The 20,322-nt window shown below is 44.7% G+C and overlaps 1 protein-coding gene across 1 annotated transcript in view; it reads right to left on the bottom strand.

Annotated features, from left to right (window-relative positions):
• The window catches only part of cacng2a (calcium channel, voltage-dependent, gamma subunit 2a), a gene marked incomplete at both ends in the record, with an annotated part of 85,222 nt that overhangs the window by 29,291 nt on the left and 35,609 nt on the right, over window positions 1–20,322 (bottom strand). The window contains one exon of the mRNA XM_080723255.1: window positions 4,534–4,617. Within this exon, the coding sequence (XP_080579381.1) occupies window positions 4,534–4,617 (84 nt within the window). The remainder of the gene's footprint in view (window positions 1–4,533; window positions 4,618–20,322) is intronic.

The raw sequence follows: 20,322 nt of genomic DNA, 5'->3' as shown, positions 1-20,322 counted from the left end.
ATTGCAGGTTCAACCTATGGGAGATAATTGGCTACCTCCCATAGTGATGTCATTTCCAGCCGGTATTAACCCGAGGTGACATCATTTCTGTTGCAGAACTATAACCATCTCTTTCCTCCTCCTCACACTGCTGCAGACAGCCCCTGGTCCCCTGGAGGTGCCGAGAAACCCTTCACTATGGGAATAGACAGAGAATGATTGAATATACAGTACGTCATAAAGTGTTTTTGACACAAATAAATTTGGCCTTGGTCAAAATATTTACAGTATCACAATATAAATGACAAATATGTATTATTAAAATACTTTTTATTAAACCTGATGCAATGATTAGGCAATAGATGAATTGCCAAATTGCCTATTTTAGTGTTTTTCATGGTGTTTTGAGATGTTGCAGGCAGTTAGCCCCATTTCCACTGTAGGGCCGACCCAGAACTAGAACCAGAACTTTCCAGAACCAAGAAATTTCAAGAACCTGTGAAGTTCCGGGACCAAGTTCTGCTTATGTTTCCATATAACCAGAACTAACCGGGAAGGTCCCAAAAAAGAGCAGCAGCACTGCTGGCCCCGCCCGTAGGTTCCTAGAACTAAACTTTAGTACCTCAGGAGCAGGACCTAAAATAAATTCCAGGAACCTTGTCTGAAACCAGGCCGTTCGCAATGGAAACAAAACCATACCCAAACAAATTGGTTCAGGTTCCTGAAAGTTCTGGTTCCACCTTGCAGTGGATAATTGGCAAAAATGTTTAACACTGTGTGTGAGTGCGCAGGCCAGAGTGAACTTGTTATCATCGAAGACAAGAACTATGGCATGAGACTGAATGCACAATCCAATGACTGTACTTCACAGCCACCAGGATACTGACACCAGGATACTTTAATATCAATGCATTACTGCATAACATTTTTGACATTTTCAAATGATTTAAATTTATCCACAACTTTCCAGCGACCCATCGTGCATTGCGCAGAAGGTGGGCAGCAGTTCCAGCTCGCAGCTGCGTCCCAGCCGAGCCGAGCCGAGCCGAGCCGAGCCGAGCCGAGCCGAGTGTGACGTAATCGCAATCCCGACCGCCATTGACGTACCAGAATACCTGGATGTGTCCCACACATAATTCTACAGTAAATTCCCGCGGAAACAGGTGGATATTAAAATTGAGTACTGGGAGTGCCGGACGACTGGCGAACCACAGCCTGAGTCAGAGCTGTCACTCTGACTCAGGAATAACTATAAACAAACCAGATACGACCATATATAGGCATGTCACTATAACTCAGACCATAAATGAACCCGATATGTCCATAGGTCTATATATGCACATAACTAGGGAGATGCTGTTGTCCAGAGCCACAGATCCGACCGCTATGCCCATGACATCAGGGATCTCCATATATGTGCATAAAAGGGACAAGGACAGACAGATACAGAGATCTCCATATATGGGCACAAAATTGACACAGACAGACAAGTACGACGGGTACTATGACAAAGTCATATCGGTCGGTTCAGCGGTGCGACGTAGCCAAACTCTACCCTCTAGCAGTCGTTAACAGGAGTAGTTCACCCCCAAAATTACTTTTCTTCTATTGAATAAAGGAACACCATGAAGGTGTACTGCTTGCTATATTATAACACTATGACTATTTGGCACTGATCACTGATCACATGACCCCACAATCAATCCTCCAGTTCCAGACAACACACTTAACGCTAAGGTATATTAATGACACAGTTCAATGTTGAAAATGAATGGTACTCCCCTTTAAGTCATTCATTCATATAATGTACTTTTTCACTTCAGAGAAACAGTAAATGTATTTTGTTACTGTCTGTCTGACTGACACCAATATGAAACGTGCTACAGCGCTGGTATGGCACAGAGGACAGATGCTTGACAGCTGTGACACGCACTGCACTCCGACACCTGCCTGTAATGTTGTAATGTGTCCTACGTGACCTCACTACAGTACCCAAACACATGTATAAACACACACACTGCAAAATCCTAATTTAACCACAACACTGTAAAAATGGACCCATCCATGCAGACATGTGTAAACACAGAAGCACATGGTAATCTGTACTCTCTAGTGGTGTCAAAAATAATCGATTCAGCGATGCATTGCTTTGAATTAAAATTCAATTCAATTCAATGCAGCAACGTGACATAATAAGTCTAAATATCATTATATATAATTATAACAATTATAATACTGTATATAGTAATATCAATATTATCATCTGTCTATATCTGTCTGCTTGACTGATCAAAATGTTGCCATGTTGTGCAGTAAGTAATACAGAAAAATGCGATGCATCGTAGAATTGAGTGGGACTGAGTTAATAGGGCCCAAGGTGGAGGGGCCTTAATTATTTTATATTTTAGCTAATAGCAGATCTACAAGCTCCGAGCGAGAAATGTGTGCAAATCTTTGAATATATGTACTTTTTAAGCGAACATTTGTAACTCAAATTTTTCTGGGGGGTCCCTGGAACTAAATAATTTGAGATGGGGGTCTGTGGCCAAATACATATGTTGGGGGTCCTTCACATGTAAATATTTGAGCACCACTGACACTTCAAAAAACTATTCAGACTCCGCACACATTTTCAAGATTTTTCAAAAATAGCAGACCTACAAGCTCGCAACGCGAGCGTGGCACTTGTGAGCTAGTGTATCTGCTATTTTTCAATGGTTTAAGCACAAAATGTGAGTGAATCCTTGTACCCACTACCCAGCGCCCAGAATTTGGTGACACCACTGGACGTTGCACATGCATCAGTGTGAGTGATGATTGGTCTACTTTTGTGGGGACATACAGGCATACAGTACAGACCCTGTTCTAGGCGGCTCTGCCATCAGCCATGTCGTAAAAAGATGGGCGTGATGGGGAAGAAAGCCAGAGTGGGAGAGAGACAGAGAGACAGAGAGAGAGAGAGAGAGAGACAGAGATACAGAGAGAGAGAGAGAGAGAGAGACAGAGAGAGAGAGAGAGAGAGAGAGAGAGACACACAGCAAGAGCATGATAGAGAGAGGCCTGACCTATATAGGAAGGAGGCTGAAATATTTATGGATGTGAGTGTCCTAATTGGCAAGCCACAGGGAGCACTGCGGCCTTCTCCTCCAATCACAGCCGGAGAAGAGGTTAACACACAGACTTGCACTCTCGCTTGCTGGCGTTGGATACATGGTCCGTGCATGGTCAGAAGGCCACAGTGCAGCCTTCTCCCTGGCTGTGTCCCTGTCATCTCCAGCGATAGAGGGGAAGATGCCTCGTTACGGCTGAGCCGCCTTTGTTAAGGCCAATCCACCTTCGTTAAAGGCTCCGGCATTGTTAGAATCATTAACAGAGCTGTTATCATAACCACTCTCTCTCTGGCACATACAGACACGTGCAACCGCTCAGAGCAGCAAGTCAAACGGAGCCTAATTGGCAGGGCTTAATCCTTGGCACTGGCACGCACAGCCTCGGTTCTTACTGTCCTTCCTGATGGAGACGAGATGAGATGGACACATTCTGACTTCTGCTTTAAAGCCACTGTAGGCCGGCCGGGGAGAGGGCAGGGTCCTTGATCCATGGTCTCTACACCGTGAATCAGAAGGGACATGGGGCATTGATGTGTTCATGTCCCGTGAATGTCCAGTTTGTGTAAATGGCCGCATTCTTAATCCGACATACTAGAGAAACTGAGTTTTAACGGGTCACAAAAAAATCAAGGAACACTATTGATTTGTCACATACAGCCCGAATTTACAGTACTAAATGCTACTGTAATAAATGACTGATTTAAGAAATACTTGAATAAAATATCTGCTTGTAGAAAGCATGGATTATTCAATCCTTCATCATAAATTGCCTCATTACAGTTGTTTACCATCTAGGACTTTTCCTCAGTTCATCACTGATGTAGTATTACAGTATAACAAAAAACTAAAAATGAAATCCAAACCATCATGTTGTTCCTGATAATCCAGAGTACAGATACAATGCATATCATGATCACTGTGTGATATCACACCACATCAAGACTCTGTAGTCATTTTGAGGATTAGCAGGCAAGCTAGTTTGACAGCCCATCTCTGTCTTGCTTGCGCAGAGGAAAAGAGAGCAGAAATCAATGAGCTGTGTTTACAGGGTACACAGCTGACTGTAACACTGCACGTTACATTACACACAGCCAGGCAGTAAAAACAGACGAGCTGCTTGGCAGCGCTCGGCCCGGGCATGCAGGCTCTCGTTAAAAGCAGGGTATGAGCTTAGAGCATTTACTGGCACTGTGCTAGCGTCTGAGATGGAGAAAAGTGGGCCATAGTGGAAATATCAGAAGAAATGTCAAGTGAACATGAGATGGAGGGTGGAGTAATTAGATTTTTACTTAATGTCATTGTCTACTAAAATAGCTTTTATACAAGTTGATATATCTCTTATCTTTGATTGCTTTGATAGACCAATGTCTATCTTTGATAGACCATTTTGTTCCGCTTACACTCTTGATTTCTCTGTGTGCATCCTAGCGAGATTGATACTCACGTAAGAAGTACTCGGAGGGGTCTGCTTCGTAATCCGTGTCTTCAGGAAAGTGGTCTATCTGTTTACACATCCCTTTGAAGTTCCCTGTCAGAGAAACAGAAGCAGAATGCACAACAAGATAAGAGAGCATGTCACTAAAGAGAGAACAAGGTAGACATCAGTGAGCCTGTGCACTTCAGTTCACACACACACTCCCCATCCCCATCGACAAAGTGATTTGTGTGTGTATTTATTACACAACAGCACATCATATTGACGGAAGCCGCTCCCGTCCACAATCAGATTGCACTGGAACCGATGCAATGTGATCTATAGATGCTTTTATTGTAAAGATGTAATGTTTTCCCCCCTCAAACTTTTATCGTTTGTGTTTCCAAGCTGAACGGAACCCAAGTTTCCCACTGGACTATACGTTTTACACTGTAAAACCACTGTAAAAAAAGAAAAGAACTGTATCAGCGATTCAGCTCTGGTACTGATGATCTCTGCCTGACCAAGCCCTGGCCTGATAATACTTTCCAGGAAGGAGACCTAAAAGCAGCAGACTTCTCCAGCAGCAGGTGGTGACTTGTAAACAAGAGTGTCGCAGCTGGCAAGAGCTGGAGCTGCTCCAACGTGCTGTGCAGTGGGAACCTCGTCTCTTAATGTTCATTCATTTGGCTGACACCATGCTGCCCAACTACCTAGCTACCCTCGTCCATCCAGGAGGCAGTCCACCTGCCGCCTTCCCTAGCCTCCCTCCCTCCCTCCCTCCCTCCCAATTCCTCTTCTTCCTCTTCTGTCCTTTCCCCCCCTTACAACCCCCTCAAAGGGTTTTGGCATCAAGGTAAGATCACCTGCATGGTGATGGCATGACAAGGAACCCCCCCCCCCCCCCCCCCCCCCCCCCCCCACTGAAAATATAAGGCAGAGGCAAACATAAGGAGAATGTTAGAGAGGCAGGGACTGAAATTTCTAAAAGGACTTTTTGGTGGAAATAGCGAAAATAGCCGACCTCCGAGCTCACAACGCGTCGCAGCGCGACGCGTTGTGAGCTTGGAGATCGGCTATTTTCGGTGCATGATACCACACTGAACTAAGCATAATCAATACTGGAGATGTGGCGTAACAGCATGGATTTCTACACAGAAAGGGCAATTCTTTCAGCATAAGATGCTGCACTCAAGTTCAGGAGAGTATGGACGAGGCAATTCTCTTGACTGCTGCCTTCAGGTATGACATGGAAAGGGGGCGTTTGCATTTCTTTCACCATAGTGAAAACTGCATTCATGGTCAGGGATAGGGAACTTTTTTACAGACAGTTAAAGGGCAGGGGCTCAAGCCCCCTTTGATGTCTATGTGTGCACGTGCCTGAAAAGCAGATGCCTGCGCGTGTGATTGGATCGGATCACCGCTCTTCATCTCCTCTCCCTTCAGTGTCCCCCTAATTAGGTGAACAGGTGTTTTGTAACCATGGTGCCAGGTGTTGCCAGGAAGGGCCTTGGCAGGGAGGCAGGAAGAGAGCAGCGGGTGCGGTCATTACCGTGTGAACGGACCAGCGACACAGAGACGGTCATTACCGTGTGAACGGACCAGCGACACAGAGACGGTCATTACCGTGTGAACGGACCAGCGACACAGAGACGGTCATTACCGTGTGAACGGACCAGCAACACAGAGACGGTCATTACCGTGTGAACGGACCAGCAACACAGAGACGGTCATTACCGTGTGAACGGACCAGCAACACAGAGACGGCAACCCCCGGGGATGACCACTCGCACATTACAGCAGAGGTGAAATCTTTTACTTGAGTAAAAGTATCAATATTGCAATGTAGAAATATACTAGTATTGGCATCAAAAGGTACTTAAAGTACCAAAAGTAAAAGTACAAAATGTTTGAAGATAGCAGATCTACAAGCTCACAACGCGTTGCGATGTGACGCGTTGTGACCTTGTAGATCGGCTATTTTCAAATAGCCAAGGTATAGAATATGGCTAAAATGCATTAATGTATGTTTTATAATATATTATATCTGCAAAGTAACTTGTAACTAAAGTTCTCAAATAAATGTAGTGGAGTAAAGTACAATATTTGGATCCGAGATGTAGTGGAGTAGAAGTAAACGCACAGAAAACTGGAAATACTCAAGTAAAGTACAAATATCTCAAAACTGTACTTAAGTACACTACTTAAGTACATGTACTTAGTTACTTTACACCACTGCATTACAGACAGTGTTGTCTGAAGAGGAGGAAAAAAAGAGCTATCAAACAGACCCACCGCTGCGCTCCCCCCCTCCTGCATGCAGTGTGTTGTGTTGTTGTTGGGGGCTACCTGTGGGCTGGCAACAGTCAGTCTGAGGACGACTTACTGTAGATGTTTGTTTTGATTGTCCCCGATGTCATTGAGCTGAGATCCAGGAAACTGGATGGTGGGACAGGAGTTTTATCAGTAGCGGAGGTGGGTGAGTGTGGGAACCTCAGCATGAAATACCCACTAATCCTTAGTGGACAGACTCCAATGTGCTGGCTGGCTGACTGACTCATTCTCTCTCTCTCTCTCTCTCTCTCTCTCTCTCTCTCTCTCTCTCTCTCTCTCTCTCTCTCTCTCTCTCTCTCTGTCTCTGTCTCTGTGTGTCTCTGTCTGTCTGTCTGTGTCTGTCTCTCTCTCTCTCTCTCTCTCTCTCTCTCTCTCTCTCTCTCTCTCTCTCTCTCTCTCTCTCTCCGTGTGTGTGTGTGTGTGTGTGTGTGTGTGTGTGTGTGTGTGTGTGTGTGTGTGTGTGTGTGTGTGTGTGTGTGTGTGTGTGTGTGTGTGTGTGTGTGTGTGTCCACTCCTTTCTCTCACCTTCTCAGTTCTGGCCCATAATCAAAAAACACTCATTGATTTCCATCAACAAGCTCTGTGGCAATTAAGGGGAGAGAGAGACAGAGACAGAGAGAAAGAGAGAGAGAGAGAGAGAGAGAGAGAGAGAGATTTGTTCTCTGGGAATATGTTTTGTGGAGGTCCTCTCCTCCCTCAACTACCCACTATCACACACACAGAAAGGCTTTGAGAAAGGTTTGAGAAACACAGCTCTTGGCTGTACTGTACAATTATGAAGCATTTCCTACCAAAATGCTAACAATTGCATTAAATGACCCAATTGACCAAATTAAATACAATTATTTATTCATCATAGAACACAAAAATTATGTTGCTTTTCAAAGGATGGTTGCCAATGTTTGTCAATATGGCTGGAATTATATCAATCATAAGAATGATGTCAGACTGGATTCTCAGATTTAGTTTGACTTGGAGCCTGTTTAACTGAAAGGTGACTTGTGTTTACATTCTGATTATGTCACACAACACCAATGGGGATACAGTATATGACTAGCAGCAGTAGCAACATTATGCCATGTGTATGTATCTTGACAATGTTAAACATGTGGGTGTATAGATGTGGTTTTACAGCTGGCCATCCCTTCCACATACAGCAGTGCCATTTGTAATAGCAGCTGTGGAGATTGGCCTATTGGGGGAACCACTTCAATTAGCATTCTGAAAGATTTATGTGACACTTAACCACTCCAAACTGTCCGTTTCTTGTAAGACATGTAAACTCAGCAGGCTGGTAAATGTTTTATAATGGCATTTTCATTTCAGAGACCTCCCCATGAGAGTGTGAGAGAGCAGGGCAGGGGGGATGAGGAGACCTATTTGATCCCTGGCAGGGGAGCCACAACTGAACAGAAAGGTGTTGCCTTGGGCTCAGGTGTGCAGTGAGTCAAAACACACCCATCATTCAGAGTCTACAGAGAAACATCTGTATTTAGGATTATTGACTGCTTTAACTATTGAAAAATAGCAGATATACAAGCTCACAGCGCAGCACCGAGTGCCGCGCTGCGAGCTTGTAGATCTGCTGTTTTTGAAAAATCATGATTTTTTTTTGCAAGTCTTTGAATATATCTACTTAAAAGCGAACATTTGTAACTAAATATTTACTTCTGGGTGGTCCCTGGAACAACATATTTTGAGATGGGGGGTCCGCGGCCAAATACCTGTCATTTTGGGGGTCCTTGACATGAAAAGGTTTGAGAACAGCATGATTTAGAGGAAGGATTTAGAAGTCGGGTCAAAGATCGGGTCAAAGATATTCAAAGACTTGCACTCATTTTCACGATTTTTCAAAAATAGCAGATCTACAAGCTCGCAGCGCGGCACTCGGTGCCGCGCTGTGAGCTTGTATATCTGCTATTTTTCTAAAGTTAAAGCATAAAATAATGGTTAAAGTGGTTAAAATCTAACGCGACTCGGGCGCGTTCCAGGTAACATCTGTATTTAAGTAACAGCTGCAGCCTCAGTACAGAGGCTGGCTGAAACCTGTCGTATACTTAGTTGTGCACAGGTGTCACAAACCATAAATTGGCGATCTACAAGCTGACAATGTGTCGTGCTGTGCCGTGTTGTGAGCTTGTACTGTATAAATCAGACTTTAGGAACTCAGTTGGGGGCTGGATTTGAAAGCAGTCTAGGCGGGGGACTTGCATTGCCATCCAACTGTAACTGTAGCCCACTCAGCCCAGTGAGCGGCATAAATCAAGCACTAATCATTTACAGAGCTGCTATCATTAAAAGAAAGAGGTGGTTATTCAGCGTCCCCTGCTGGGATTGACCTATCACTGAGCCCCCTTGGCAGTCCTTCTGCTGGGGGTCACCTGCAGACTTACTCAATCACCCCAATCACCACTGTCCACGATGGCCCCCCTATAGTGGGAATGAGATATGGACTAACCCATGCCCCCTATGTCCCCCATGTCCTTCTGAGCTATAAAGCACTTCATTACCACTGAGCCCAGTGAGACAGAGATCCACTCAAGACTAGTGGAGTGAAATGGAGTGGAGGCCTTGTTGTGGTGTGGAGAGTGGGGGCGGGTGAGTGTTAGTGACCTAAACGAGTCACTATGGTTCATCTGGTCTCTGGATACCCCATTTTACAGTAGCTATTAGCATGATCAAGTTGCCATGAATAGATTCTATCACTGGGTTTCAGAGACCAGCGTATTATTATTATGTACTGTCCTTTGTAAAGAGAGCTTTTCCCTGAAAGGCTTCCCAGGTTAAATTTCATAGGGCCCAATTTTTTGGGTCAGTTCCAACCAAGACAGCGCTTGTTCAATGTGGGAACTATTCCAAGGACTGGAGGTTGGCCAGTAGCATCCCTACTGAGATGAAGGGATGTATAGAGATCCTTTTCTTCTTCAGTACAGTTGATACCAAAACACAACTGTTGCCCCCTGGTTTTCTCTTCAAGCAATGGGAAGGAAAATACCTTTATTCCCCCTTTCGCTCTCTCTCACTCATCTTTTTTGTGAGCAGCAAGAGCATTTTCAGCAAGTTTTAATCTCATCTCTCTCTTCCTCTCTCTCTCTCTCTCTCTCTCTCTCTCTCTCTCTCTCTCTCTCTGTCTTTGACTTCTCTTTCGTGACTCCCACCGCTTTTGCCCCAGCTATTTGTAGTAGTTTGAAGATAGTGAAAGCCATAGCCCCTGTGTATACCATAACATGGCAGACTAAAGCACAAGAACATTTGACTTTTATTGTCTCCGCCAGGCCGAAGGCGTGGCCGAGAGCCCGAGCCTGCTTTGCCTCCTATCCGTCCGTCCATGTGTCCGTCTATGTGTCTATGTGTCCGTCCATCTGTGAACAGCTAATCTGAGTTCCCGTGAACAGCTGATCTCTGGCACCATTGGCCTGATCTATATGACACCTGTCTCGGTCTTATTCGGTCTCCCCAACACAGCCCTGGACAGAATGCAATATGTACAAAACTCAGCTGCCAGGGTGCTCACCCGTACCAAGCCCTGGCAGCACATCCCCGCAAGTTCCGCATCACCTCCAAACTGCTCCTCCTCACCTATAAAGCTCTCCATGCCCTCGCCCCACAGTACCTGTCGGATCTCCTCAAGGACTACTCCCCGGAGCGGAATCTGAGATCTGCTGACCTGGGGCTCCTCTAGCCTGCGGTGCCAGCCTCTATCACACACTTCGTTTTGGGTCTGGTTTATTAACCAGGCTAGGGCTCCTCACCATCCCTCCCAGCAATAGGCGGACCCTTGGCGATAGAGCTTTCAGTGTGGCAGCCCCAACCGTCTGGAACTCTCTCCCCATAGCGATTCACGCACTGAAGAGACACTTGTTTATTCAGGCTTTTGGACAATAATATGTTTATTTCTGTTTTCTCACGCCTTTTCCGTTTTATAGTGCCTTGGGTTTTTGATAGGCGAAATATAAATTTCGCCTATCAAAATCATCATTCTTCTGAACGCATGTTTCAATGCGCGTGTGTATTTCCGGTGCATGGATTCAGGCTTGTGGGTGCGAGTGCCCCCCGTTAACACGAAAGAAATAAGCACTGCAGTCGAATGAAGAAGCAGTCAGTCCAGGAAGACATCTGTGATGGCCTGCCCACACACATCGCACGCATGCACATACACAGGCACACGCACGCACACACACACGCACGCAGGCACGCACGCACACACACACACACAAAGCCCTCCAACGGCAATCAAACACAATCACTGTTGCAGACACAGACAAAGGCTTGATGAGACACAAACATGGAGGAGTTGTCATGGCGGTCAAAAGGACTCTGCATTGAGTGGGAGGTGCTGTTCGAGAGGTACAGAGAGCGACAGAGCAGAGGAGAGAGAAAGAGTGAGCTATGAGATAAGAGAGACGGGGAGAGAGAAAGAGTGAGCTATGAGATAAGAGAGATGGGGAGAGAGAAAGAGTGAGCTATGAGATAAGAGAGACGGGGAGAGAGAAAGAGATGGAGTCAGAGGAGCAGAGGGAGAGAGAGAGACAAAGAGCATGCGCTGTTTTGCGCCGAACTTTTGTGCCTACTTCTGACGTGCCGGTGGGCGGAATTCTCGAAAAACTTCACAGAGTGCGTCAGCAGTCAGAAACCACCCCCATGCTGACCCCCTCCAACACCACCACCACCAACCCCACGCCCGCTCCCGTACCTACATCCGTTGCCATGTTGACTTCAGAACCATTTGCAAGGGGGTTTGAAAGGGAAAAGAGGAAGAATAAAAGAACAACGGTTCCTGGTGTGAGGGTTGCCATACCGTATATGGCTATCCGGGGTGTATACTAGAACACAAGGAGGGAGCCAATGAGGTGTCTTTTTACTCCCCGGACATGCTGCTGCATCATCAGTGACACAGCAGCATTCATAGCCTATTAGGCCGCTGTTATGCTTAGCTTATACTCAGATCTACAAGACACAAGTCTGTAAATCAGGCCTTACATTAGCAAGTTCTAACACAGTGGTCCATGCGTTACACTGTACATGAACTAGAAAGATGCAATTGGAAATTACAGGTGTGGTTGCCGTGACGTGGGTCACACGACACTTGCAAGTGAATTCCGTCTCACCATTTGGATTTTCCCCTTTCAAGTCAATGGGGTACTATAGTCTCACTAATAAAAGTCCTATACTGTAGCAGCATACAGTAACATATTTGTGCCTGTGATGTAGCTGCATTATCATGGGGGTTATGGCATGGACCACCCGAGCAATGAGATAAATTACATACAGTACATGGGGTTGTGTAACTGCACAAGTGAATACAAATAGCCCACTGTGTTTCTGTGCTACAATGCAGAGGCATCCTGAAACCCTTGTGTACCAGAGTGTGTGTGTGTGTGTGTATGTGTGCATGCACGCACGCACGCCCGCGTGTGTGTGTGCGCATCCTTCGCGAGGGATTCACACATGTTATTGTACATTGCTGACATATTCTTAATGAACAGCACCCATAGCAGCAGGGACAACATCTCTAATCACCTTATTCATCTTCATAATCACACCGTATTCATACTTATAATCACTATATTCATCTTAATAATGACCCTGCTGTGTGTGTGTGTGTGGGGGGGGGGGGGGGGGGGGGGGGGCTTTTGCACGGCTTCTCGGCTTCTCTCGCTTTATTCCTCACACTTGCAACTTTGCCCTAAACTTAACCCTTAACTATAAAGCAGCAGAGCTACGGTAGTTGAGAATCCTGACATACAGTACTGGTATGGTCCACCAGTGGTCCTTGAGGGGGTTCTCCAGGTGGTCTCCAGCTAAATGATGGAGAGTTGGTAACCAAATGGACCCTTATACATCTGTAACTCTTGAGAGCGTAAAATGATTCACTTCATGCTCTCAAGAGTAAAATTATTATTAAAGGAGTAGTTCACCCCCAGAGTGAATTTTTCTATTGATTATTCCACGCCATGGAGACTTGAGTTCAATACGATTTTTTGTTTTTTGTCGCATTCCTAAGACAATAATTTGATAACAATACATTTACCCCGATTGATTCCGAAAGGGGACCCAAATGCATTTAACCCCACCCGGTGGCCTATTAGAATAATGTTAACTTCAGAAACATACAAAACATAAAAAGTGCAAAACTATGGCACCACCACCAACCATCCAGGCCTGGATTAGATTTCCCTGCACGTACAGTACAGATGATGTCATCTGCAGCCTCATAGGCAGGGACGTGCTGGCCATTGGGAAAAGCGGGACAACTCCCGAACGGCTGGTTCATTCCCGGCCGGTCCAGGCCGGCCATTAGGAAAAAATGTAAAATAAAATGTCGGCCTTCGTTCCATTTTGGGGGCTGGACGAGTAAATCGTCTCTGTCGGGCAGAAACCTTGTATCTCCAAGTTTCAAATGTATTTATTTTTTCGCAAAGCAAAGCCCTGCTTCATCATACAAGGCCGTCGCACAAAAGTAGTGAAAATAATTACTAGTTTAAATAATTTTTAAAATGGTTTTGGACATACAAGGTTTCCACCTGACAATTACGAAATATAACCCACTGGCTTGTCACTTGTCATGATCTGAAGTAGCAGCAGCGCTATAGAGAGAGATCTCTCTCGTTAGCGCGCAATGAGGGCCTCTCCAACTCTTTTTCCCGGGCTGAATCAGGGGCCCAGCATGTCCCTGCTCATAGGCCTCAGTTGGACAGCGTTGCACAGGATATCACCACAACTAACCCTGAAATCTTTTGTCATCCATGTACGGTATTTGAGGGGCAGAACTGTCAAGGAAGGCACATGTGAATGCATGCAAATGTGAAGCAAAGTGGGAGAGCAACTTCTATGAAGATGCAGGCTCTATTGAGGTTAAGCCGCAGTCAGTGGAATGTTTGATATGTTGCTAGGTAACAGCTGCGACTACAGCTGACTTCGGTTCAGCTTTGTTGCTACATTAAACATGAGGTTCTCGTATTATACAGTACCTACAGTATGCAAATAGTGCAAAAGAAAACTGGATTTGCCATGCCTAATTTAATACAAAGTAAATCAGTGGAATATATGATGTCTTATTTGACTGCTAACTAACTGAATTACCAGAGAGATTGAGACAAACTATAATCTTACTAGTAATGTACCTTATTAGTACCTTATTAGTCTGACGCTGGCAAGCATCAGCAGCTTTCATCTATACAGAACATCTCACCAAGACCTGGTTTTGTCTACAGTGTCATCTTTATCATGCTACAACTGCCAAATAAAATACTTAATAAAATTGACCTTTTACTCTGTATTTAGTCTGCTCTTTTTCCCCACTACACCGAGCGTTTTTGCCGAAAATAGCCGATCTATAAGCTCACAACAGCTCGCAGCGTGAGGCGTTGTGAGCTTGTAGATTGGCTATTTTTGGCTAAAGTTCTCAGAATATGGCCACTAGAGTTCAAGTGGTTAATATAAAAAGAAGGGGGGGAAAGGTTTCTACCATTCAAAGATTTGGAGGACCCCCTGTATAGTAACTCTGAGGACCCCCTTGGGGTCCCGGACCCCCTGTTGAAGACCCTTGTATTAGTCAATAAAAAATTTAATAATATCGTTGATACAGTATATACTGTATACACTAGTGTATCAACAAAAAAAAACACTTCTCGATTATTCTATTCATTGTAAAAGTAATCAATAGAACAATGGCAAAAGAATATACTCGATACTTGGATGAGAGATGGAGAGCCACTGTTACAGCCCTGTGGCATCACTATGTTAGTCCATTTAGACCTGTGATGATCTGTTGACGGAGGTATAGCGGTGATGATGGCTGGCTGGGTAGGTTAAGGTGCCAGAAGAGACTGGATCCTGCCGGGCCTTTCTCCATAATTCCTGTTCCCATGTAATGCTCCCTTAACTGTCCTCTCTTCTCAGCTTGCTGTCATTCAAACCACTTTTTATTTATAGTCTCCTCTTTTGTTTTGTACACAGTAAAATCGTCAGCGTTAATTTATCCATTTGTAACTCAGAGAAGGGTCCATTTGGTTACCTTTGTACCCTCTCTGAGTTAAATCAGCACCAAGGATTTTTACAGTCCATGATGTTAGCTTCCTTGCTCTGTAGCTTATACTCTCCAGTGGTGGAAAAAGTACTCAAATATTTTACTTAAGTAAAAGTATCAATACTGCAATGTAGAAATACTCACAAGTAAATGCCCAGCATTCAAAATGTACTTGAGTAAAAGTACAAAAGTAGGCCTACTGGTATCAAGATGTACTTAAACTACTGTAGAATGTAGAATGTCCCATCTAAAAAGTAGGCAGCAAGTTCACAATGTGTTGTTTTAGTTATATGTTTCATGTTTGTCTAATGTCCTATATGTTATGTTTTGAAAATGTAACGACATCTAAGTGGGGAAAAAAGAAAAAAAGTAACAAGTAACTCAAGTTTTTAAACAACTGTAGTGGAGTAAGTAAAAGTATAATATTTGCCTCTGAGATGTAGTGGAGTATAAGTATATGTACTGAAAATGGGACCAACTCCAGTAAAGTAACAATTCCTCAAATTGTACTCAAGTACAGTTCTTTAGACATGTACTTAGTTACTTTACACCACTGTTACTCTACTCTCCCTTTGCCACAGGTCTCCTTGCCACCTGCTGCCTCCTATACATAGTATCAAACATGTGGTGTTGCAGGTAATACTGTGGGCAAAGAAAGGCGAGACGAGCGGCAACTCCTGCATGCTCAGAGTCTAGGGCTTCAGGGAAGTCAGACAGAGTGGGTGGAATTTCTCCCGCCTGTGGACTGCCTCGGCGACGTGCGCTCTCGAGGAGGTGGCAGGCGTCATCGAGTGAGGTGAGGTCACAGGGCAGGGGGAGGGGGAGGAGGGGGTGGAAACTACCAGGGAGAGAGGGAGGAGGGCAGGGGAGGGATGAGATTTCACAGATCCAGGAACAGGAAGCCATAGTGAGTCACCGGTGTGTCTACGTGAAATGCGTCACCTGCCTTCTGGACAGACGGAACGAAAGCCCTCCAGTTCTCAGAAGAGTCTCCCGGCGCTGGCACAGATGGAGGCGGGCATTCCCAGAACACTGGCCAACTATAAACACTATGCGCTCACTAACAACAGCAACAACAACTGAACAACTCACTCACCTACGCCAATCACATGTAAACATGTAATCAGCTCCGCAGGGGGAACTTGTTTGCGTTTGTTCCTGATCCTGTGCTCTGCCGGATTATGGATAACATTCTGATGTATCAGGCTGGCTGATAGAGTAAAGCGAATTCAGCATTAATTTCCGGTCTTTGGCAGTGAGTGAGTTTACATCAAACAACTTCTTGTATCCCAGTTAAGACTAAACTTTTTTGGGTCACCCCTGATTCACTCCTAACAGTAACGGTACCTTCAACATAAGCCGGAAGGAAAGCAGAAGAAACCAAGGAGAAGGGAGAGAGAGGGAGAGAGAGAGGGAGAGGGAGAGGGACGGATGGACGGACGGACGGAGAGAGAGAGAAAGAGGGGAGAGAGAGAGAGAGAGAGAGAGGGGGGGGGGGGGGGGGGGGGGGGGGAGGGATAGGTCGAGTGAGAGAGACTGGGAGAGGAGAACCAGAAGTAGTTTGCGGTGTCCTTTGCTCCAATTTGGCCCTGGTCCTGTTCCTGTATATGTGTCAGTGGGCAGGAGACGGAGCTCCAGGACTGGGCTGAGCAAACCGTTAGGCCTCCTTGCCATGCCGCCACAGGACCTAAACAGTTCTCTCTGCAGGACTGGGCCGCCTCCTGCCTGGAGCACAGAGCCACGCTCAAACAAACCCAGCCTAATCCCTTAGCCCTGAATTAATGGACTGGCAGGGACCAGGGAAGCTTCACCCAGCAGACTTCAGAACAATACACTAGTAAACAGCCTCGCAAACAATATATGCAAAGCTGTTGTACTGTTTGTATTTTCCACCTTCAGAGGTGAATAACTAGGAAAGAGTTAGCTACTTCGCTACTATTTACACATTTCCACCAATAAAATACAGCAGAATGATTATTGGGGGATTTAATTGATACAATTGGGACTTTCCATACTATATAGCCAGTTCCTGAGCAATACTTTATATGACAACAGGACATGAGTTTGGAAGTTTCATAGAAACTGTATTCAACCTGGAGTATAGAAGACCGCCACCACTAGTAGTTTATAACAGTATATGTTATGGAAATTTACATTTATAACGAATTTTCATAAGTTTGGATCCCGGGCTGACACCAAATTTCTCCTTGGGTCATTGGGAGCTTGTAGATCGGCTATTTTCAAATCACCGGAATATGGGGTTGAAGTGGTTAATTTATGTTTTGTAATAATAATTAAAATCTACAAAGTAACTATTAACTAAAATTTTCAAATAAATGTTGTGGAGTAAATGTACAGTATACTCAAGTTAAATACAAATACCTCAAAATTGTACCTAAGTACAGTACTTAAGTAAATGTATGTACTTAGTTACTTTACACCACTGATGATTGGTCTACTTTTGTGGGGACTGTGAGTGATGTACGGTAGCTGTGTCAGCTGAGCTATATAGGGACACAGGGACACAGCTACTGTACATACAGCATACATAGACATACATAGAGTCTGACCCTGTTAGACAGCTGGCACCTTTGATGGAAAACATGAAAAATACTCTTCACAACTACACAGCCCGCAAGTGATAAAGTTGTGGCTGATGCTCACACACTGTGATGAAAACCTAAACGATTTGACCCCCCTGCCACCCTTTCATATGATTTACATTATGGTCCTGGAAATGAGCTCATGGTGTCATCAGCGCAAAATCTGCACAGTGAGCACAGTGGAACAGTGGCTGAGCATCATAAATTCACCCTTAAAACAGCTGCTCATTGATCTTATGAGTGTGCCGTACTCTTATTTAAATCAATTGGATTTCCAGCCTCCATTAATAACATTGGGAACACTTCAGGATAGATCTAAAGGGGAGGGGGGGTTACTTTACTAGCCTGCGATAAAAGATCGCAAATCAAAGGCGGTCGATGCTGCTGTTTCACTAGATTATAAAGATGACTGTATGAGCAGTGACCCACACAGCAAGGCCGAGGTAAAGCAGGAAAGATAGTGGGCTGGAAGCATAGAAATGGGCAAGGAGAGTGAGAGCATGGATTGATATGGCTTGGTAAAGATAGAGGGCAAGGGAATTTTAGGGATAATTTTAAAGAGAGAGAACATAACTATTATTGATGGTAAAAGAAAAGCATAAAGCACTAACACATTTTTACCATTTAAATCAATGTTTCACAACCTTTTTTTGGACCCTCTATCCAATATCCAGGTCCCTTACCGCCCGCAACATCCAATTACAATTATTTTTATTGTAGTGTCATGTAAATATCATGTCAGTATCATGTCAGTATCATGTCAGGACCATGTCAGTATCATGGTCAGTATCATGGTATCATGGTCAGTATTATTCATGTCAGTATCATGGTCAGTATCATGTACCGGTAAGTATCATGTCAGTATCATGGTCATGTCAGTATCATGGTCAGTATCATGTCAGTATCATGTCAGTATCATGGTCAGTATCATGTCAATATCATGTCAGTATCATGGTCAGTATCATGTCTTGCCTGGCGGTGCCAGCCTCTATCACACACTTCGTTTTGGGAAGAGAGGGGGGTTCAAAGGGAGCTCTTAATTGCTCCCTTTGAACTTCAAAGGGGTTTTGAACTGCGGTAATTGATTGAGCCATACAAGTGTCAATAGCTCGTTAGTCAATGAAAGCATCAAAGACTACGACCCGTTTGATGTATGTAATGAGAGTGGAGTTTGTAGACACACAGACTCGCCTGATTGGCTGAATGGTTTTGAACCAGGCCACCACCCACCACGTGCCCCAAGCCTACAGCCCTGATTGGCTAACCCTTTCTGGTGGCTGGTGGAAATAGAATCTCAATCGTGAGGGGCCAGACCACACTACACCACCACTACCGCCAGGGGGTGGTGTTGTGTTGTGGTGGTGTGGGTTTATTAACCAGGCTATATCATTGTCAGTATCATGTCAGTATCATGGTATCATGTCAGTATCATGGTCAGTATTATGGTCAGTATCATGGTCAGTATAATGTAAGTATCATGGTCAGTACCATGTCAGTATCATGGTCAGTATCATGTCAGTATCATGTCAGTATCATGGTCAGTGTACCGGTATGTCAGTATCAAGTGCACTTTTAACCAAACCGATTCGGCCACGAATCGGCGGCGGAAGAATGCGGAAAGCGTCGGTTGCCGACAGGGAGATCATCGGCAGGTTTTCGGCAGCGGGTCGGGAATGCTATCGACCAGTATCGACGGAAAACTGGAAGACTGGACTTGCTCAGTTTTGTAGAGTCGCCCCTGGCCGTCGGTAAGAAAACCAAGCCAAAATAAGCTAGAGACATTTTCCCGTCGCACAGTTTTACTAAATAGCATATTCACAATCTCAACTCTCAATTTCCTATACTAATCAACTCCAAAGCAACGCTAGTAATAGTGCTGTGTGTTATTTTGGTGAGAAGAGGAAAAAACACCGCATGGAGGAAAAATCTCTGCTTCCCCGTCCAGTTGCCAGATTCTGTGAGTGAAACAATCGCTCAGGTCTATGAAAACAAGCCCAAAAGAAAACGACCAGTTTCACCTATTGAGCTCTATTACATTAGCTATTTTCTAAAAGAATGTTGAAAGCAAGGCCAAATAAGCAACTACATTTCAGAAACAAGCCCAAACAAAAGTAACCCACAACTAGCAACATTATAAGAAAACAGGATCAAAGTCGCTTATAACGAGCAGACCTGGCAACACAGTGCGCATGCGCACAACTGCGTACAGTAACTACAGTCGGCGTGCAGCCGTCTGGAAAAAAATGTGCTTAGTTTTTTGCAGTTCTTAATTTGCAGTTCTTTGCAGTCTGTGAACAGTTAGAAAGAGTCTCCTGTAGTATTTTTGGTGTGGAGGCACCTTCATGGTCAGTGTATGTCAGTATCATGTTCAGTATTATCATAATACTGACCATGATACTGACATAATGTATGGTCAGTATCATGTCAATATCATGGCAGCATCATGTCAATATCATGGTCGGTATCATGATGATCAGTATCGTGTCAGTATCATGTCAGTATCACGGTTAGTGTCATGGTCAGTGTCATGTACAGCATCCTATACTTTTAATGGTGATCAAGGCTTGTTAATTTGCCAAACTCCAGGTTCCAAAACAGGACTCCACAAACCAGTGACCAGTCACTGTTGAAACAAGCTGTTATGACGCTGCCGGTGACCCGAGAACCCATGCACACGCAAGATTTAGGCAAAACTGTGCTCCAGTGACGTTGTACACACTTTGGAAGTGCATTAGCCTTGGATCAAGACAGTCACGGTCATAGTCTTGTGTCAAGGCTAGAAGTGTTTGAACCTCCGCAGCATTAGGTTAGTTAACCGACTATGGTTGACTATGGGACTGACTGTGGTTGACT

Source organism: Nannobrachium achirus (genome assembly GCF_963921795.1).
Source record: "Nannobrachium achirus genome assembly, chromosome: 4".
Lineage (NCBI taxonomy): Eukaryota > Metazoa > Chordata > Actinopteri > Myctophiformes > Myctophidae > Nannobrachium > Nannobrachium achirus.
This window is presented reverse-complemented; position numbering and strand designations above follow the sequence as displayed.